At 36.3% G+C, this 22,087-nt stretch overlaps 3 protein-coding genes and 1 long non-coding RNA gene across 5 annotated transcripts; all 4 read right to left on the bottom strand.

Annotated features, from left to right (window-relative positions):
- Positions 1 to 412: 412 nt before the first annotated feature.
- Positions 413 to 2,571, bottom strand: LOC136753289 (lysophosphatidic acid receptor 6-like). Its single transcript, XM_066709258.1, has one exon. It carries the CDS (start codon positions 2,549 to 2,551, stop codon positions 1,625 to 1,627), a length of 927 nt encoding a protein of 308 aa, XP_066565355.1. The 5' UTR covers positions 2,552 to 2,571; the 3' UTR covers positions 413 to 1,624.
- Positions 2,572 to 3,682: 1,111 nt separating this feature from the next.
- Positions 3,683 to 10,746, bottom strand: LOC136753288 (uncharacterized). Its single transcript, XR_010817416.1, has 3 exons — positions 10,692 to 10,746; positions 7,161 to 7,296; positions 3,683 to 4,125 (listed from the first exon to the last, which is right to left on the bottom strand). It is a non-coding gene; the product is annotated as an uncharacterized LOC136753288 (long non-coding RNA).
- A 2,797-nt stretch (positions 10,747 to 13,543) lies between these two features.
- On the bottom strand, positions 13,544 to 15,141 carry LOC136753287 (lysophosphatidic acid receptor 4-like). Its single transcript, XM_066709256.1, has one exon. The coding sequence runs from the start codon at positions 14,742 to 14,744 to the stop codon at positions 13,902 to 13,904; it is 843 nt and encodes a 280-aa protein (XP_066565353.1). The 5' UTR covers positions 14,745 to 15,141; the 3' UTR covers positions 13,544 to 13,901.
- A 933-nt stretch (positions 15,142 to 16,074) lies between these two features.
- Positions 16,075 to 21,823, bottom strand: gpr55a (G protein-coupled receptor 55a). Of its 2 annotated transcripts, none has more exons than XM_066709254.1 (4): positions 21,637 to 21,823; positions 20,768 to 20,794; positions 19,917 to 20,121; positions 16,075 to 18,737 (listed from the first exon to the last, which is right to left on the bottom strand). In XM_066709254.1, the coding sequence occupies exon 4, from the start codon at positions 18,725 to 18,727 to the stop codon at positions 17,744 to 17,746; it is 984 nt and encodes a 327-aa protein (XP_066565351.1). In that variant the 5' UTR covers positions 18,728 to 18,737; positions 19,917 to 20,121; positions 20,768 to 20,794; positions 21,637 to 21,823; the 3' UTR covers positions 16,075 to 17,743. The 2 variants fall into 2 exon arrangements, with proteins under 2 accessions (XP_066565351.1, XP_066565352.1); XM_066709255.1 differs by having other exon boundaries at positions 16,075 to 18,529.
- Between the last annotated feature and the right edge of the window lie 264 nt (positions 21,824 to 22,087).

Genomic DNA, 22,087 nt, shown 5'->3' with positions numbered 1-22,087 from the left:
TGATTTACACTTTTCTTAATGTAGCCCAGGGTATGACTCTGTATATTTGATCATTTCTGTTTGGATTAACTCATTAAATACTCCTCACAAAAATTAGGGGAAAAAAAGTTTTACCTTTCATATTAAAGGGTGCACTTTCCTCCCCATCGATCAAACAGCAATTTTACATTTCAGAATATGACGAGGTTATATCATTTTATAAATCAATTTAGTTTACTCATAAGCTTTAATACATATACATTAACCCTTTTTTAATGTGTACACAATGAGAAGGTGCAATATCTGATGTTAAATATTAATTTAAACGTCAAGCAATCTTTTGTAGCTCTGTATGTACTTCACGTGTACAGCTTATTTCTAATTGCATTGGGACATGCCTTTAAAAAATAATAAAGCATGAAGAACAAGTCAATAACAGATAGTTAAAATCTTTAATTTGGAAATCTATATTAGGTTAGTTAATATGCATTGTAAATTAAATCTATTGAAATACTAACGTTGAACTGTTCATTTGCATGTTAAACTGTTTATAAGTGGTATATGGTTTGTGGTTTTGTTCTTAAGGGTAAGTTTCCTTTTATCATGATGGTATCTGCATCTTTACTGAACACCACCCATTTTTGTTTCCTCTTAATTTTTTTTCCCCAAGAGAGAGGAAACAGTTGTAGACTTTTGTACAGCTTTTTTTTAACCTTTGTTACAGATATGATGAATAAAAAACATATTTTATAGTATAACTTTCCTGTAGGTGAATTCAGAACAGTCCTATACACCTGTAAAACATGTTGTCTGTTTAAACTGAACTGATCTAAGCCTGAACTTTTAGATGAAGCAAAATCATACAAAACAGTGTTATGTAACAGAAGACTAATAAAAGCCTGAAACTGTTATTAATACACTTAGTTATAGAACACAATTGGTGATGAACCTAGTTTAAGTCGAGGTGTTTTTCCACAAACAATAAAAACAAAACAAATGCAACCTATACAAAATGTGTTCTATGAAGTGCATCAAATAAAAGAAGCAATATTAATCTATTTATTACAAATGCAGCATCTTTACTAGGTATGTTGACCTAGAGTGTACTGGCTGCAAACTCTTTTTATAAGCAATGCAGAACAATGAACAAAGAACAAAGAAAAAAGAAATGTAGCAACCTCTTCAGGTAGTGTTCCTTATAGTAACAGAAAAAGTTGTCATTAATTTGTTAACTTGTCATCTTCAGTATTGTCCAGGCTAGATGAGGATGTTACAGTTCTGCCACACAGGGTGTTTCACTGAAGAAGTATTCACATGCATGTCTGTCACTCTGAAAGCCATAGATTTTTTGCATTGACTGGAGGTGAGGTGATGGTCATTCCTGGTGTTCATTGAGTTAGGGAACCCTTTTGATGAGTGTAGGGTAGCATATTGGCTCTTCTGTTTCACGTGGAAAGTTGCATTTTTCTCCAATGATGGATGTGAACAGCAATGGAATAAGAGCTGTATTTGTGTTTCTGCAGTTGAAGGTTTTGCATGCGTGGTGGGTTTACAAACCATGATGGGTATTTGAGGACTGCATACATTTATTTGCTCCTGATTGGTTTGGCGAATGGCAATAAAATAGGCAAGCAGTCATACCAGACTACTTGTATGTAGAAGTTCTCAGTGTTTTCAGCTCCACTTCGCTGGTTTTTCGTCGGCTGAAAGCATTTATAGAAAAATAATAAATGGTAGGATCCAGGCAACTGTTGGTGCTGGCTAAGCACATTGTAATAGTTTGGGCGTCAAAGAAGTTGTAATCTATGTATTCGAGTTTATGCAAGCCATACAGAATGAATGCAACGTGAAAAGGAATGAAGCACAAGGCATACATGAGCAAGTTGGCTAGAAACATCCTGATGATCTTATTCTTTTCAAACAAAGTCGAACAGATTCTTTCTGTTTTCAGTTTCTTTATGACGATCACAGTGGAGCTCATGATGATTATGAATGGTATCAGGATTCCTAGTGCTGTGATGCTGCAGAGTATAATAAATCCAAATTTCCAGTTCTGTTCCGGAAAACATTCAAAACAACGTGAGACGTTGGTATCACTGTCCCAGACTGCGTTGTGGTTTAGAGCGACAGGGACACTGAGCCCGCTTATGAAAATCCACACTGTCACACAGGCAATTCCAGCAAACTTTGGAGTGCGGATTGCCCTTGATCGCAGAGGGTAAACAACAGCCAAGAACCGATCCACACTGATTAGGGTAATGAACAAAGAGCTGGAATAAATATTAACAGAAAACACTGTTCCTGGTATCATACACAACACGTCTCCAAAAGGCCAGTTAGCTGTGGCAAAATAGTAAATCCTCAGAGGTAAGGAAAGTACAAAAAGTAGATCAGACATGGCTAGGTTTGCCATGTAAATGACTGGAACAGTATGCAGCCCTAGTCTTTTAAAGAAAACCCATAAAGACATCACATTTAGTGGCAGGCCAAAAACAAGCACCAGGCTGTATGTTGCTGTAAATAATGGATATCTGAATTCGGAAACATTTAAATTGCAACTTACTTTACCCATTTGTCTGGACGTTACCACAGTCTGAGCCTTTTTGACAGAAAATCAAGAGGCTTGTTCCTGTTAGTGATTAAGGGGAGGTGTTTCCTCTCAAATATTCAGCTTGTCTAAATCTCAAGACTGAGGTAATGCAGTAACCATACAAGAGAGTTTGAAAAAACATTTATATGCATCAGCAAAATTGGTTAGGGGTTTGACTTTGAATTAGGATATATTTAAAGAACAACTGCTTGCTTTTTGAATAGCTTTTTGATTTTTAAATGTATACAAACTTCATTGGTTGTACATATTTCTAATATTTTTACTGATACAGTTTTTTTCTTAAATACAAATCATGTTTTGTTTTGTTCAAAAGTAGTTTTCATAAAAGCAAACACCTACAGTGTTATTATAGCAACCTTAGACAAATCTTTTACCACACAATTGTCATGTACTCAGAAGAAAAACCTTTTTAAAAGTGTAAAGCTAAAGATCTGAAATGTTTAATGTGGACAACTGTTAATTAATTGAGCTTAAATTTACAGTTCTCCACAGAACAAATGTTTAAATATACATAATATCAACATGCAAGACACAGTGATGCATCCAGTTCTAAATTTACACAGAGATGTGGGTGTATACAAATCATTGTGAGTTCATGTTCTCTCTGTGGATTCCTGTTCATTAAAGATCAAGCTACACAGTTCTGATAACACTTGGTAATCTATTCATTTGCAAAATAGCTTGCCTGTGTTTCACAAACCGTACTATCACTTGTTTTTCTCTGTTTTGCTAGCAGTGAAACCTGTCACAGCAAGAACTTCCTTTTACACTGTGAGATTTTCTTTATATTTTGTACGGTTCATGGTATTTGTTCTTTATGTTTCTCTGTCCTTTGAGGAGGCTGACTTATTTTAACTTAACAATAAACATTACATTATTTCTGAAAGCATTACATTACTGCATTACTGTGACAATGTGCTGCAAAGTACTAGAAAAGCATAAAGATGAATTATTTGGTACCCTAAATGTGATTTATTTTAATATGTAGTATAAAATCTTTATTTGTGCAGTACTTCACTGTGGGATACTGACTAAGTATGTGATTATGGTGCTAGGTTTAATTCGCTATAAAAAGTCAAATGGGATACAGAGAAATATGTTCCAGGTAATCTAGGTACTGCCAAGTGGAAGTGTGCACCATTAAATGTGTGTTCTGTGGTCCTTTTTGCCTGTGTAAGGATAAGAGGTTTGAAGAAACCCTTTTAAGAGGACGAAAACGGCAATGCAGGAGTTGTCTTGCAAATGGAAAAGAAGTCTTTATTACAGGCCGGCCTGGAAGAATAACAGAGCGAACGCGAGGCAGTCTCGTGCTCAAACTGCTTTCTTACAGTTCTCTTCCGGGTTTTACATTTTATACAGTAGTAAACAAAAGGTAAATAATGTCCAATAAGCATAGGGCAGTGTCCCGGATGTGCATGTGGATTGGCTCAGCCCTCGCTTCTCTACTTCCTTTTTCTCCTTTGGAGGGTGGGGTTACCAAGCAGCGGGGCAACGTCACTGCTTCCTCTGCAAAGCATTCTGGGATGCACAAAGGACTGTAGGAAGAAGAGAGTTGTTCCATGCTTTTGCACGTGGAACCAGACAAAGAGAGAAAAGTGGCTGTGCAGGGGAAGGGGAGACAGACAGACAGACCTATACAACACAATATTGTACATATTCTATTAAAATAAATAAATATACATATTCATAAACATTTTAATATTTATGCAGAGCTGATATGTCTTATATTGCATTTAAATTTCTGACATTCATAGCCATATTTGTTGTTTTAAAATAGATGTTTTTATATATTATGGACAGCTTTCTTAAACAAATTAATTCATTGAAACTTGTCATGAAAATGTTTCTGTTATTTATTCACTGATCTAAACACAGGTAAAGCACACTACTTGTGTCATGCTGTTGACAGCCATAGCAGAGTGTTGGACCCTCTCAGCTGTCTCAGACCACAGGATGGGCTAATGGTTGCTTTTGCTCTTGCCTGCAAATATCAGAAGGCCAATTGCAGCTTTGATTTCTATTTAATCCATGGCCTACATACTGCAGGTGTACAGTTGTAGCCATATTTTGCCACAATAACTTTCATATACACTACATGGCCAAAGGTATGCGGACACCTGCTTGTCAAACATCTCATTCCAAAATCATAAGCATTAATATAGAGTTGTCCCCCCTTTGCTGCTATAACAGCCTCCACTCTTCTGGGAAGGCTTTCCACTAGATGTTGGAACATTGCTGCGGGGATTTGCTTCAGCCACAGCCTCATTAGTGAGGTTGGGCACTTATTGTGGGGTGATAAAGCTCGGCTCACAGTCTGTGTTCCAGTTCGTTCCAAAGGTGTTTGATAGGGTTGAGGTCAAGACTCTGTGCCAGCCATTCAAGTTCTTCCTCACCGATTTCGTCAAACCATTTCTGTATGGACTTCCCTTTGTGCATGGGAGCATTGTCATTCTGAAACAGGAAAGGGCTGTCCCCAAACTGTTGCCACAAAGGTGGATGTGCAAAATCATGTAGAATGTAATTGTATGCTATAGCCTGAAGATAGCCCTTCAGTGGAACTAAGTCCTAGCCCGAACCATGAAAAACAGACCCAGACCATTATTCTAGACCCAGACCAGTGTTCTCCTGGCAAACCCAGATTTGTCCCTTGGACTGCCAGATGGTGAAGCATGATTAATCACTCCAGAGAACGCGTTTCCACTTTTCCATACTCCAATAGTGGTGAGCTTTACACCACTCCAGCCAACACTTGGCATCATGCATGGTGATCTTAGGCTCGTGTGTGGCTGCTTATCCATGGAAAACCATTTCATGAAGCTCCTGACGAACAGTTATTGTGCTGACATTGCTTCTAGAGGCAGTTTGGAACGCAAACAATGCATCATTGGCAGTCCCATTCTGTGAGCTTGTGTGGCCTACCACTTCCTGGTTGAACTGTTTACACTTCACAATAACAGCACTTACAGTTGACCAGGGCAGCTCTAGCAGGGCAGAAATTTGATTAACTAGAAAGGCGACTTCCTATGACAGTGCCATGTTGAAAGTCACTGGGCTCTTCAGTACAGCCCATTCTACTGCCAATGTTTGTCTAAGGAGATTGCATGACTATGTGCTTGATTTTATACACCTGTCAGCAATTGGTGTTGCTGAAATAGCCAAATCCTCTATTTAGAAGGGGTGTCCACATACTTTTGGCCATGTAGTTTATAATTAGATATTTAGTGTTCCTAAATCAAGATGAGAATCCCATCTTTCATATGCAGTTAGAACCTAGATGATAGCCCAAAGCATTCCAAAGTTAGAGCTTACATTGCAAAGTTGCTGTTGGGAGTATTGCTTTTTTCCTAATGATCAAAATGGACACACAAGGGAGATAATTTTTCAGTCCTCCACATTAACACAAAAATCATAGCAAATTGTGTTTTTTTGTGTGTTGGTAACTAGTTGCTTGACAAAGTCCGAAAAATTCAGAAAGATTGAAAAAAGGGTTTCAGAGTTCTGACTTTTTTTAACCTTTGGGGTTTAAAATAACCCCAGTTGGTGCTTTTAGGGTTAAGCAATGTATTGTGGAAAAGACACTGTTTGATGATAAAAATTTGCTGACAATAATTTACTCAGTTACAAACCATAACTGTCATGTGTGATACATCATTAATACTTTCACTAACCTCAAACATGTGAGGTATGGTATTAGAGCTGGAAGTATACATAGAAGTAACGTTCAACAATAAAAGGTACACTAAAATCCTCCTTGTAGATATTTTTAAAGCAGAATGTTCGTTACATAATGCTGTCGACAATGTGGAGGCTAGAATGTGTATTAGTCAGTTTGTCTTAAGTGTTATCTGCCTTCAGCCCACATCTCGGAAATAGCACGACTGTTACGAGTGCTTTTTATCATCAGTCGTGTTCTTCTGGCATATCTGATGTGTATTTTTAAAAGTGTCATACTATAATCCATGCATTAACATTCATACATAGATTTATGTTTATTGCTTTTATGAGAAACAATGTAAAATCAAACAGAAAATTCAGTGTTTTCGACTTCCTGTGATATAAAATTACCATGACATTTTTTAGGCCTTATTTTTACACCCATCTGTGTTCAGTTTCCTAGGCAGACTTGTGAATAAAGCTGTTAAAAAATATTCATATTCATATTAAATTAAAATACAGCTAAACATAAATTAGATGTCAGACATTCACAACATTGAGATTATTGTATTTACTTTATAAAAAAAGAAACAGACAAGGGAATATCATGTTTCCGCTTAATGCAACTATGGAAGTTAGTGAAAATCTCCCAAAAAGAATCCCAGAATGATTCCATAACTATTATTTTCAATATCTATGTCACCTTCTCAATCAAGCCAGCTTTCAACTTTACAGTTACAACAAAATTTTGAAAAATATATATTAATATAATTATTAAAGGAAAAGGCTCTTTTATTACAGTTAAAGATGTGCAATTATTTCCTAATTATAGTGAATATGTAATCACAGATCCATAAGCATATCACAGAATCAAATACGTCATGATATATATATATATATATATATATATACTCACCTAAAGGATTATTAGGAACACCTGTTCAATTTCTCATTAATGCAATTGTCTAACCAACCAATCACATGGCAGTTGCTTCAATGCTTTTGGGGTTTGGTCCTGGTCAAGACAATCTCCTGAACTCCAAACTGAATGTCTGAATGGGAAAGAAAGGTGATTTAAGCAATTTTGAGCGTGGCATGGTTGTTGGTGCCAGACGGGCTGGTCTGAGTATTTCACAATCTGCTCAGTTACTGGGATTTTCACGCACAACCATTTCTAGGGTTTACAAAGAATGGTGTGAAAAGGGAAAAACATCCAGTATGCGACAGTCCTGTGGGCGAAAATGCCTTGTTGATGCTAGAGGTCAGAGGAGAATGGGCCGACTGATTCAAGCTGATAGAAGAGCAACTTTGAACGAAATAACCACTCGTTACAACCGAGGTATGCAGCAAAGCATTTGTGAAGCCACAACACGTACAACCTTGAGGCAGATGGGCTACAACAGCAGAAGACCCCACCGGGTACCACTCATCTCCACTACAAATAGGAAAAAGAGGCTACAATTTGCACAAGCTCACCAAAATTGGACAGTTGAAGACTGGAAAAATGTTGCCTGGTCTGATGAGTCTCGATTTCTGTTGAGACATTCAGATGGTAGAGTCAGAATTTGGCGAAAACAGAATGAGAACATGGATCCATCATGCCTTGTTACCACTGTGCAGGCTGGTGGTGGTGGTGTAATGGTGTGGGGGATGTTTTCTTGGCACACTTTAGGCCCCTTAGTGCCAATTGGGCATCGTTTAAATGCCACGGCCTACCTGAGCATTGTTTCTGACCATGTCCATCCCTTTATGACCACCATGTACCCATCCTTTGATGGCTACTTCCAGCAGGATAATGCACCATGTCACAAAGGTCGAATCATTTCAAATTGGTTTCTTGAACATGACAATGAGTTCACTGTACTAAACTGGCCCCCACAGTCACCAGATCTCAACCCAATAGAGCATCTTTGGGATGTGGTGGAACGGGAGCTTCGTGCCCTGGATGTGCATCCCACAAATCTCCATCAACTGCAAGATGCTATCCTATCAATATGGGCCAACATTTCTAAAGAATGCTTTCAGCACCTTGTTGAATCAATGCCACGTAGAATTAAGGCAGTTCTGAAGGCGAAAGGGAGTCAAACACAGCATTAGTATGGTGTTCCTAATAATCCTTTAGGTGAGTGTATATATATATATATATATATATATATATACACTCACCTAAAGGATTATTAGGAACACCTGTTCAATTTCTCATTAATGCAATTATCTAACCAACCAATCACATGGCAATTGCTTCAATGCATTTAGGGGTGTGGTCCTGGTCAAGACAATCTCCTGAACTCCAAACTGAATGTCTGAATGGGAAAGAAAGGTGATTTAAGCAATTTTGAGCGTGGCATGGTTGTTGGTGCTAGACGGGCCAGTCTGAGTATTTCACAATCTGCTCAGTTACTGGGATTTTCAAGCACAACCATTTCTAGGGTTTACAAAGAATGGTGTGAAAAGGGAAAAACATCCAGTATGCGGCAGTCCTGTGGGCGAAAATGCCTTGTTGATGCTAGAGGTCAGAGGAGAATGGGCCGACTGATTCAAGCTGATAGAAGAGCAACTTTGACTGAAATAACCACTCGTTACAACCGAGGTATGCAGCAAAGCATTTGTGAAGCCACAACACGTACAACCTTGAGGCGGATGGGCTACAACAGCAGAAGACCCCACCGGGTACCACTCATCTCCACTACAAATAGGAAAAAGAGGCTACAAATTGCATAAGCTCACCAAAATTGGACAGTTGAAGACTGGAAAAATGTTGCCTGGTCTGATGAGTCTCGATTTCTGTTGAGACATTCAGATGGTAGAGTCAGAATTTGGCGTAAACAGAATGAGATCATGGATCCATCATGCCTTGTTACCACTGTGCAGGCTGCTGGTGGTGGTGTAATGGTGTGGGGGATGTTTTCTTGGCACACTTTAGGCCCCTTAGTGCCAATTGGGCATCGTTTAAATGCCACGGCCTACCTGAGCATTGTTTCTGACCATGTCCATCCCTTTATGACCACCATTTACCCATCCTCTGATGGCTACTTCCAGCAGGATAATGCACCATGTCACAAAGGTCGAATCATTTCAAATTGGTTTCTTGAACATGACAATGAGTTCACTGTACTAAACTGGCCCCCACAGTCACCAGATCTCAACCCAATAGAGCATCTTTGGGATGTGGTGGAACGGGAGGTTCGTGCCCTGGATGTGCATCCCACAAATCTCCATCAACTGCAAGATGCTATCCTATCAATATGGGCCAACATTTCTAAAGAATGCTTTCAGCACCTTGTTGAATCAATGCCACGTAGAATTAAGGCAGTTCTGAAGGCGAAAGGGGGTCAATCACAGTATTAGTATGGTGTTCCTAATAATCCTTTAGGTGAGTGTATATATATATATATATATATTTTTTTTTTTTTTTTAAGACATTTCAGTAAAATGTGGAAAGCCATCTTCGTAGGTCTAATACATTTATAAATAAGGTAAAGTGTATTAATGCGTATTGTAAGCATAGTTATGAAGGAAATGCTTTTTGACAAAGTCTTTTAACACAGTATTTCTCAATGTATTTATGGAAAAGTACATCTAAAATTATAGATTAAATGTTAAAAAACATTTCACCATTAAAGAAAAATAAATTAACCTTGCTTGACATACATTGTTAATAATGTGTATATAATACAACAAAATATACATTACAACGATCATTCCCATTTTAAATTGCTCTCTCTACATTGGCTATTAATACATTTTATTTATCTCCATCTCCTTGTCGTTTTTCTTCCGAAAGGCATCCAAAGAGAAAAAGTAAATGACTGGATCTAGACAGAAGTTGAAGCTAGTATAGCATGTTAGAATGGACAAAGCCTCACTGGAGTTCTCAACATGAAAGAAACGCAAAATTAATAATATGCTTAAAGGCAGAAAGAACACCACAAACATTAACATATTCACTATAAACAGACACATAATCTTGTTCTTACGCCTAAATGGGTCAATCAGGTCCTTGTGCAGGGTTTTAATAACCATCACGGTGAAGAATATATTGAGTATTACCAGAAGAAATACAGTTACAGTTACTGAAACAGCAGGTATAGATTTAAGTTCATCCTCAGATGATTTAATGTTTAATGCTATGTGAGTGCCAAGTGCCACCATCAGCATCCATGCTATTCCACAACTCACTCCAGCAAACTTTGTAGTGCGAATTGTCCGTGTCCTCAGAGGGTAAACAACAGCCAAGAACCGATCCATGCTGATCAGGGTAATGAAGATACTGCTTGAGATAATATTCACACGGAACAAGGTTGTGATAATTGTACACAGGACCTCTCCGAAGGGCCATCAACCTGTGGCATGGTAGTAGATCTTCAGAGGTAAAGAAATGGTGAAGAGAAGGTCAGCTGTGGCAAGGTTGGCTATGTAAATAACAGGAGGCGATCTCAGCCTGTACCTTGACAAGAAAATCCACAAAGCTGTCCCGTTCAGCGGCACCCCAAAGATCAACACGATAGTGTAACTTGCAGTGAAAGCGGAATTTGTGTCTGTCCCATTTGTCAGGATGCACATGTTATTCATTTCCTCTGTAATTCTCGAAGAGCTTTCAAAACTTTTCTTGCGACTTGCCCTGTGAAAATGCAGCAATGGAAAATGAAAGTCAACCCCTGTGCTTTCAAAGCGCTAACCAACTGATAGCGATCGGAGACCTCTATACGCCTATTTTCCGTCCTGCAAAAAATGCGTTTTTGAAATACACTCTACACTGAGCAAAGATTTTTCAATCTTTTATTCGCTAAAAAATACGAACATCACTAAGCCTTAATATTTAGAGTGTTTTTTTAGATGTTAAAGGACAGTTTGTTTGTCATATAAATATAATTGGCGGTTGTGTTTCTTAATTTGAAGCTTCAATGAACACTACACAGCTGCATCTTCTGTGTGAATTAGAAGTATAACATATAGAGTATACCATGTTGATTAATTAGCTGGAAAGTTGTCTAAAGAACTGGCGTTTGCAACTTTACAGACACATCCAAAACCCATTGGAAATGATCAGATGTCAGCTCGTATGCAGACGTTGGCAAATTATTTGTTGTTGGTATCACCTAGTCCTTCTGCCACTGATGTAAATATATTTGGCCTGGGAAATAAACCAGTTTTGTGTAAAGGGTTGAAGAAGAACACATCTGTGTTCAGCTTGAACAAGGCATAAAAAAGACATCTTCCCCTTTTCTTTTCCATATTCAGTGCGAATGATGACCCACCATATTGTAAACCTTTTAAAGAATAAAGTGGGACATATTTTGTGCTGCTGCCATGAGGTCATGCGAAGACTTTTCAACCCCTTTCAAGATTTGGACCTGTAGAATTGTCTTTGTTACATTGAGATCTTGTAACCTTTTTATATAATGTGTTGAACCCTTTGAGTTCCTAATCGGACACATCTCTTTAAAGGCGTATTTTGCATAGAAAAAGACGATTCTCTTCCGGAAAAAGCCGAGCACAAGCTTCAGCCGCCTTTGAAACATCGCGATAAGTTGGAAAACACTCGAAACGTATGGGCTAAGCCCCCCCCCCCGCGAGAGTCTGGAGTCAGGAAGTGAGAGAGAGACGCGGCTCTCATTGCAGGCAGAAAACATCTGTTACAGATGTTAGAATAAGCAGACAGTGAAGTAAATAGTTATTTAGATGGAGGCAGAAATGAGACTATATACTTATTCAAAACCTGCAGCAGAAAGCCTGCCTTACACCCAGATGAATGCTTCAAGAAGTATCATACACGGCTTAAACACAGACAGACCATTGAACATTGCAACACAATTGCACATTATATATCGTTTTTAGGTGATTGTTTGTTATTGCATATTTTGGTGCATTTGACATATTACTCTTTCTTTTTTGTTTTCAAACCTCGCCACATGTAAATAGTTGTAAATATTGATGTAACTTTTTTTTTATTTTGCTGGTTACCTTTTTTAGAGGTATGTGAAGTGCTGTAAAATGTTTTGTAGCTTTTCTAAAGTTCTAAAGTTAATTTATTGCCAGAAAACCCTTTTGTTAAAACCATTTTGCACTTTTTTTATTCATTTGCACCTGGAATAATAGTAAAAAAAAAATACTAATAACAGGCTTTTTGTTTTCAAAATGTTTGCACTACTTTCAAATTTGAGGGTGTCCTTTGGAATAATACTGCTTTGTGCATTGTTATTTGCACAAAAAAAGTGAAGTTATTTCAACTTGAACAACACATGTTCAGAATTGTTCTTTTCTTCACAAAATTAATTTGGACCTGAGCAGCATGACAGCTGCAAAATAATTGGACTGCAAAGAGTTAAATGTCATGGTGTCCTAGACAGACTGTATATTGTGACCTAGTATGCTGTTAATATAATACAGGGAATGAGAGTTAACAAGTACTACAAATATTCTATTTTAGTTATTATTACTGAATTCTGTGTCAGCGAAAACAAATGTTTTCCCACAACCAGCTTTGTTCTGAAATTCATATAATTTCTTATTTGGAGTTTTGTTTTGTTAGATTAGCAAGCACTCTATGCCAACCTAATTATTTCGCTGAAAAGTTGTCAAAAGACTTGTCGTTTGCAACATTCCAGTTATCTCGAAAACCTGTCAGATATTTCAACATCACAGTATAAGTGTTAGTTTGATTTCATTGAAAGAAGTGATGTTGTGCACAGTGATGGCCTATGTGGTATCATTAGTGATTGTGTACACAACAATGCCACCTATCTATCTTTACACAGCAGTATTTTGTTTAAGTTGTGCATATCTAAAATATTAATATTAAATGAAAATATAGCAAACAACAATACAAATCAGACGTCAGACATTCACAGCATTGAGATATTTGTTTTATAATAAAGGTAATAGCTGCAGATCAATGTTAACAAGAATAAGATCATTTTCAAAGAAGCAAATTGTATTTACTTAAAAAAAAAGACAGACAAGGCATTTCTCTATCAAGTTTCCACTTCATGTTACTGTAGGAGATTTTCTGGCTAGTGAAAATAGTGTTGCGCATTTAGACGCACTTAGAGTACATCTTGCAAGGGCTCCAATGCAACAGTACTTCTGCTTTTTGATCTGCCAAAAAGAATCCCAGATTGATTCCATAACTATTATTTTCAATATCGATGTCACCTTCTCAATCAAGCCAGCATCCAACTTTACAGTTACAATAAAAATATGAAAAATATATATGACTATAATTATTAAAAGAAAATGTTTTTTATTGTTTTTATATATTTTTATTATTACATTTAAATATATGAATTATTTCCTAATTATAGTGAATATGTAATCACAGATCCATAAGCATATCACAGAATCATATACTTCATAATGTTATATCATTTATTTTTTTCAGTTAAAATGTGGAAAGCCTTCTTCATTGATCTTTTAAAGTTATGAAGGAAATGCATAGTCAAATCTTTTAACATAGTATTTCTCAATGTAGGGAAGGAAAAGTAAATCTAAAATTCAAGATTAAATGTTAAAAAACATTTCACCATTAAAGAAAAAATAAGTGAACCTTGTTTTACATACATTGTTAATAATTTGTATATAATACAGCAACATATACATTACACTAATCATTCCCCTTTTAAATTGCTCTCTCTACATTGGCTATTAATACATTTTTCTACCCCTCTGTGGGAGTCATCTCCATCTCCGTGTTGTTTTTTGTTTCCCACAAGGCATCCAAAGAGAAAAAGTAAATGACTGGATCTAGACAGCAGTTGAAGCTAGTGTGGCATATTAGAATGGACAACTCTCTGGAGTACGCAGGATGAAAGTAATGCCAAGTTAATAATATGCTTAATGGCAGAAAGAACACCACAAATATTAACATATTCACTATAAACAGACACATAATCTTGTTCTTACGCCTGAGTGGGTCAATCAGGTCCTTGTGTAGAGTTTTTATAACTATCATGGTGAAGAAGATATTCAGTATTACCAGAAGGAATACAACTATGGCTACTATAACAATAGTTTCTTCCTTCTGGGGTTTAAAGCACTTGTGTTCTGACTTTAAATCTTTATGATGGGTTAATGCTATGTGAGTGCCAAGTGCCACCATCAGCATCCATGCTATTCCACAACTCACTCCAGCAAACTTTGTAGTGCGAATTGTCCGTGTCCTCAGAGGGTAAACAACAGCCAAGAACCGATCCATGCTGATCAGGGTAATGAAGATACTGCTTGAGATAATATTCACACGGAACAAGGTTGTGATAATTGTACACAGGACCTCTCCGAAGGGCCATCGACCTGTGGCATGGTAGTAGATCCTCAGAGGTAAAGAAATGGTGAAGAGAAGGTCAGCTGTGGCAAGGTTGGCTATGTAAATAACAGGAGGCGATCTCAGCCTGTACCTTGACAAGAAAATCCACAAAGCTGTCCCGTTCAGCGGCACCCCAAAGATCAACACGATAGTGTAACTTGCAGTGAAAGCGGAATTTATGTCTGTCGTGTTATTCATTTCCTCTGTAATTTTCGAAGAGCTTTCAAAACTTTGCTTGTGACTTGCCCTGTGAAAATGCAGCAATGGCAGAAAATACACAAACCCCCTGCTTTCAAAGTGCTAAGCCAATTGATAAGGATCGGAAATGTCTGTGTGTCTATTTTCCTTCCTGTAGATCTGTCATTTTTTTAAATACACTCTACACTGAGCAATGATTTTTTAATCTTATACTCTGTTACCAAAAATATGAGCATCACTAAGCCTTAATATTTAGAGTTTTTTTAGATGTTAAAGAACGTTTGTCATTGATGTAGAATTGGAGGTTGTGTTTTTCATTGTTTCTTAATTTGAAGCTTCAATGAACACTACACAGCTACATCTTCTGTGTGAACTAGAAGTATAACATATGGAGTATACCATGTTGATTAATTAGCTGGAAAGTTATCTAAACTTGGCGTTTGCCACATTCCAGACACATCCAAAATCTGTTGGAAATGATCAGATATCAGCTCATATGCAGAAGTTAGCAAATTCTTTGATGTTGGTATCAACTAGTCCTTCTCCCACTGATGGCCTGGGAAACAGACCACAATTATGTACAGTATAAAGGGTTAGAGAAGAACACATCTGTATTCAGCAAGGCATAAAGAAGTTATCTTCCCTTTAATTTTCCCTTATTAGTGCGAATAATGATTCCCAATATCGTGAGGCTCTTGCTTAGAAGAAAGTGGGAAAAGCATTTTGTGTTGCTGCCATGTGGTCTTGATATTGCTTTTCACCATTACGAAGACCTTTTCATATGATATGCTTTATGTCATTGCTTTCTAGATAGACTGTATGACCTAGTTTGTTAATCTAGTATAGGAAATTGAGTTAACAACTACAAAATAATCTATTTTTAGTTCTCTGTCAGCAAAAAATTATGTGTGCCCACAGCCAGCTTTGATCTGAAAATTATTTTACATTTGTTTTGTTAGATTAGCCAGCACTCTACACAAAACCTATTTAATTAGCTGAAACATTGTCAAAAGACTTGTCCAAATACTGTATTGTCAGATACTTCAACATCACAGTATAAGTGTTAGTTACATTTCAATTAAAGGAGTTAATTGTGAACAGTGATGGCGTATGTGGTATCATTAGTGATTGTGTACACAACAATGCAACCGATCTGTCTTTAGCAGTATTTTGCTTTAAGTTGTGCATGGGACTAATATGTAAAATATGAATATATTAAATTAAAATATAGGAAAAAAAAAATCAAACATCAAAGATTAAGAGTATTTTGATTTTTTTTATCAACATTGAGCCAAGTTTTTTTTATGTTTATTTATCTTCAACTGTCAGTAAATATACCATCACATTGATAAGCCAGGATATATATATATATATATATATATATATACACACACAATTTGTTTTAAACACAAGTGGAATTGGTTGCGTTTTACATTGTTTTTCAGTTTGAAGCTTCCCTGAATATAGCTGCCTCTTTTGTGTGAGGTAGACATTTAACATGCAGAATATATAATGTTTAACCTGTCCTTAAACCGTTTTTGTACACAAACATACAGAAAAAGATATACTGTTAAAGGTACTACTGATTCATAACATATTAAACAACACTTTCTCCTGCAACATAACACTCAAAACAGCATTGTGTGGAATTGTGGTGCTTTGATTTTGCTTAAAGGCACTTTTTCATTTCATTGAGTTGGCATGGCTTTGATTGTCTTAACTTATTTTTATTATTAAAGCCTTTTTCTCAAAAGTAGTCAGTATCTTCATTTTATGCCACATGTTGGCATACAGAAGCTAACCAAAGGCACTATGATGAGTATTGCTTGTTTATAATCTAATTTTACAGCTGCCAAATTTGGGAAAATGTTCAATTAAATGGAGTCATGTAAATATGTCCTCATAATGAGTCAATGGGTTGCCGTCTTTGAGCTTTGATCACATTTACAGTGGAGAATAGGTTGACTGTCTGCATAAGCAATATATCGAAAGCTGCCATTACACAAAATGTTACAGTTGTGACTGTACAGTGGTGTCTAAACTATGAGTAGCACTGAAGCAGTTATGGTTCAAATGGCCACAATGAATATCTGTAGTCCATAGGCCATTGCTGTAAACAGAGAGAGAGGATCAGTGAACATATAGCTACAAGGTTACAATTATTGTATACACTTTACCTCTCAGAAGGGACATTGAACTGTGAAGTAATAGTACATCTTTAGTGGTGAAGAAAAGTCAGCTTAATCTGTGTCTTCTCAAGAATGTCCTTTTAATGAAAGAGAAGGGTTACATTTGAAGTTGGGGAGTGTATAGGACACTTGTAAGAAAATTCTCATGGTCTGTGTCAAGTTTCTATTTTTGTACATCCATACACTACATTATTACGAAATAGGAACTCATCTTGCTGTGACACTGTAAGGCAATTTCCAACTAATATTTCTCAAAGAAAGAGGTTGTTTATGCATCCTCTTTATGTATTGTAGTGAAAATACTAATCAGTAAGGACTGCTCTGATAGTGAATGCAAGCATCCACTTTTAATTTGTTTGATTTTCAGATTCAGTTGTGTATTGACTTTATAGGATGTAACATGTTTTCTTTATAAATAATGCATCAGTGGGAATGCTTGTGTGTATTTTCAACACTGTTGCTTTAATTAAATAATTCATTCAGAAATGCTACATACTTTTCAAAAGTAAAGTTTCCCTTTAAGTGATATGCATATATTTGGTTGAAGAGGCAAAATGTAATGTTTTCTTGTTTGTTTGTTTTTGTTTTCTTCCCCCCACCAAGAACTGTAATGCCTGTTCATCTGAGTTAATACCAATTTTAAAATGGTCTTTTTAAACTAAATATGTTTTCAGTTCGACACACCCTTTCTAGTTAATGCCTTGCGTCTTCTCTTTCATGTAAAGATGTAGGATGTCTTCAAGAAAACCATATTCGAATCATGTGTAATTTTTTGGTTGATTACATGAGTTTCAATCATCAAGTTACATATCAAGTTAAACTTAACTGTTGGTTGTCGTCCTTACTGAGTTGAGTTCTTAGATTAGTACAGGTCCTTTTGCTTGTCTTCCTGAAAACATCCGTTAGCTCAGTTGTTTCCGTTGCTGTCTGTCTAGCAGATATTGTGATCTCTTTAATGATAAAATAATAGCAAATCCCATCAAATAAGCAGTTAATGCTTGTCAGACAAATGGAGATGTGAATAAAATTCCGCAAACTATCAATTAACGGGTCAGAATTCATGTTTTGTTTCTTTTTCATAAAATACATAGGTACTGCAATGTGATAAGGTATGAAACAGACCAAGAATGATATGAGGTTGGTGAGGATGATTTTAATCGATTTGTTATTCAGGAGCTGCTGGTCTCCGGTGTTTCTCTTTTGCATTGTAATTAAGATCTTGATCACATGGATGGAACAGAAGATGAGGACGAGGGCACTGGCGATGAACACAGTCTCCATCCCAACCACGATGTGGACTTTATTCCAGGTTTCATTTGAAAAAGTTTTAAAACAATCAGTGGTATTTTTGCCATGTAACTTGTAAACTGGCCCACTGGCTCCAAAAATGATTATCCATATTGCAATGCAGGCAACTGTGGCTTTCCGCGGTGAGCGAATAGTTTTGGCGAAAAAGGGATGTCTTAAAGCAATGTAGCGGTCCACAGAAATGCATGCAATGATCAGTATGCTGCCGTACATGTTAACATACAGAAGACTCTCCAGGAAAGAACACAGTCCGTCTCCCAGTTTCCAGCTGTTTCTATATGCGTACATCTTAAAGGGCAAAGAGAAGAGCAAAAGACAGTCATTGAAAATCAGGTTTGCCAAAAATACAGTTGACTCAGTGAATTTCTTTATTCTGAAAATCAGGAGCCAGAGAGCCGAGAGATTGAAGACGAGGCCTAAAGTAAGTGTAGGGATGTAGACTACAAACTGGATCCAACACACTGCAGTACATGTACTGTTTTGCATTTCGCACTCCCTGAAAAAGATAATCTTAATGTTAGAAAAAAATGCAAAATGGGTAAAAATGCACCTAAATTATAAATCCACGCCTAGTCCTCACCTAACAGATGTGCAGTGTATATTTATATAAACTTTTAGCCCCTATACAGATAATGATTGGCCATCTGGCTTGGCCCATTTTTCAAGGGGGTGGTCCCAGTAAGTTATAAGTATGATGTTTGAAATCACCTTATCAGAAAAGCACTGCAATATACAAATATACACTCTGCTCCAAGGGCTGTAATGAATGTATGCAAATAGTTCAGCTAATTAAGGGAAGCAATAACTCATTGAATGGTATGGTTTCCCCCTTTCCCTTGCTTATTTTCCCATAGCAATATACTTTTTATAATCCACCAGTTTCACTTCCATTTCTTCAAAACTGTCATTATGCAGCTGTTAAGACTTTTACAAATATTTCTTCAATGTTTCCCACAAAAAGGATTAATGGCTTTAGGGAGTCCTGTTTAAATAAAATTGCATTCTCCCAATGCCTCCAGTTGATAGGTAAAAAATCTAAAAAAAATATTTACAATCACATTTTTAAATGAGACTGATGCAAATTAACTAAGTAATTTTTTTAGGAAGTTTAAATCTTTAAACAACAATACCCATTGTTTGTGTAACTTGTTTCTCATAAAAACTCAATGCTCTTGTCTTTTTTTTTGTGGTAAGTTGATCATGACAGAATCTGGAGAAAAATATATTCTAACAGATAAAGGACTGACCCAAATATTTGTTTTATAAAAAGTGACAAAAGAGAATTTCAAATTAACTGATGCTGTTTGAAGACGTATGTATGAAATACTGAAATACATAATTATTGGGCAATTAAAATTATGTAGTTTTTCTACACAGATACACATACATGACTTGTAAGAAGAGCAGCCCTTGCTTTTAACTCTGCTTTGCACAATGCTCTCTATGTGGGTTCTTGTAATAGCCACAATTCAGTAGCACTTGTTACTTGTTACTTGTAATCCACGTGACTGATGAAATTCTAAAATCACTCAACATTCATCTTGTTTTTGACTTTAAACACCTACATTTCATGGAGAAATTATCATAAAAAAGTAATAGAAAATCCTGTTAAGCTCACAATTGTGCCTAATTACAAATAAGTGTTTGTAAAGTTAATGATTAAATATTCACTTACCTGCTTAATGTGTCTAAAATGGATATCAAGCACTAAAGCATTGGAAAGCAAAAAGGGAACACGTATTTTCTTTTTGATGCTGGAATATGTAAAATCAACACCACAAATTCAAATCTCCCATTGTAACCATCACTGCAGTCACTGTAAAATGTGTGCTCAGAAGCAATCTTCCTCCTTCAGCGCTGAACTGCTCTCGTTTCAGATCCTGGCAGCCAATCAAAATAGTTTAAATTACTTTACCTCTAACCAGTACACCATTGCTTTATTGATTCAATTTGTCTGTGCCATTTAACACTATTTTGTTTTGTCTCCCTGCTCAATGGCACTCTTCAGTCAAAAGACAGCAGGCTAGTTTGGAAGTAAGACATAATCCAAAACCACACGGATGAAAGTAAAGTATGTACTCAGGAATATGGGAATATTTAATGTAAATCTGCAAGACTTCAATATGGTGATTGCATGTTTTTGATAGATGAGCTGTACTTCACTGATTTCATTATTTTACTTTAGATATGGGAAAATTCAGATGAGTGAAATATTTGAAGTTTGCAGTTTTAAATGAATTTCTTTTGAGGTCAGAGAAAAAAAGGACATTGGGATTTAACCTGTATGGTGTTTTTCTAGTTTGATTCTCTCATATAAGCAACTTTTAATATTTAAAAATCTAAAACTCACCAAGTAGTGGTGGATTTTAAAAGCTTTTAAAAGCTGAAGTGTGCCACTTCAGAGTTTCAGGATGGTTTGTGTAATAACCTCCTGAATTGCGGGAATAGTGGAGAAACTACAAAAGCTTCCCCAGAGCCATTGCTATCAAGTAAACTTAGAGTTAGTATTATAGTTTTACTCCTTACTTTCATCAGCCTGTGTCCGTACGCAACCTACAAAAATAATAACAAAATTAGTTACTGCTTGTCAATGGAATATATAATATATATGGATGCAGATTTGCATGTGCACATGTATTGATTGTACATTTATTTGTACATTATTTTTACAGGATACTCTCATAAACTACAGTGATGTACCTTCCAGAATTGGGGCAAACCAATTTACACAAACATTATCCATTGCAATATCAAGTTTTGACCAAACTAAAATAAAAATATTCACATATAGTGCAAATGCCATGTATCACAGGCCTCTTTTACAGAAGAGTGTAATGGATACATATTCCTGTAGTGACAATGGCTTTGAATCTAAATTAAATATCCCCACACAGGTAAAAGAGTCGGTGATATTTTTGTCATTCCAAATGATCATTTTTAGTAAAGATACTTCTGCAGAAACATCCAATTTCTTTTAGCAATTTGAGCTTTGCTCTTACTGCAAACAAACTCAGTCCTCTGGGATGGTTATTGAGTCAATCATATTGAAGTGAACTGTGGGTATGTTAGAATTCATGGACATTTCTGAAAATTAATACCATATCAGGTGACAATATATTCCTCCCAGCCTCCATACTTTTAAAGGAAATTTTCCATGTTTTAAAAGTTGCTTATATAAAACATAAAATACATAAAACCATAATTTTAGGAAGCACGCTAATGTCCCTTTAAGTTTGTGTCGGAAGTTAAAATATTTTTGACAATGTTGCACAAACAAGTAATCCTTTTTAGTGATATTGCGAACTATTTGAAGATAGAATGTTTGTATTTCTTTGTATCAGTATAAGAATAATAAGGCCTGTCCAAAGAATGAATGTGAGCATGGTTTTATTTACCTGAAGTGGAGGTGTTGGAATTTTCCTTTCATTACAGAGTGTGGTGGACTGCAGTTAGATTTTTCAGTTACTTATATGCTGTTTAGACGGTAACCACATTTGTTTGTGCACACAGCAAATTCAGTGCTGGTTTCCTTTCCTCTTTTTTCATTTCCACCCTCTAGCTCTGCAGAATTACTCATTGTTTTGTCATCCTCACGCACTGCAATACATTTTTGAAGGTAATTCTGAAAAAGCCAAAAAAGAAAGTCCATGTTAAGAAATCTCTAAAACAAGTGTGTTCAATTTTTTGAGTGTCTTCTTTTTCAAATGAAAGACTCAAATTGTTTTGAGGAAGCCCTGTATGAGACAAACTATGCAGAATAACATTGTTTGTTGTAAGTATAAAGTAACCCAGAGTAAATGAAATAGATACATTGGTGTTAGATCTTAGTAGATCACACCACAAAAT

This window comes from Amia ocellicauda, chromosome 7 (genome assembly GCF_036373705.1).
Source record: "Amia ocellicauda isolate fAmiCal2 chromosome 7, fAmiCal2.hap1, whole genome shotgun sequence".
In the NCBI taxonomy this organism is placed as follows: domain Eukaryota; kingdom Metazoa; phylum Chordata; class Actinopteri; order Amiiformes; family Amiidae; genus Amia; species Amia ocellicauda.
The sequence above is the reverse complement of the archived record's forward strand: the minus strand, read 5'-3'. Positions and strand labels throughout refer to the sequence as shown.

Bases quoted from the DNA above. Each gene is read 5' to 3' on its own strand.
- LOC136753289 (XM_066709258.1), bottom strand. From the start codon at position 2,551: ATGGGTAAAGTAAGTTGCAATTTAAATGTTTCCGAATTCAGATATCCA.
- gpr55a (XM_066709254.1), bottom strand. From the start codon at position 18,727: ATGCAAAACAGTACATGTACTGCAGTGTGTTGGATCCAGTTTGTAGTC.
- LOC136753287 (XM_066709256.1), bottom strand. From the start codon at position 14,744: ATGAATAACACGACAGACATAAATTCCGCTTTCACTGCAAGTTACACT.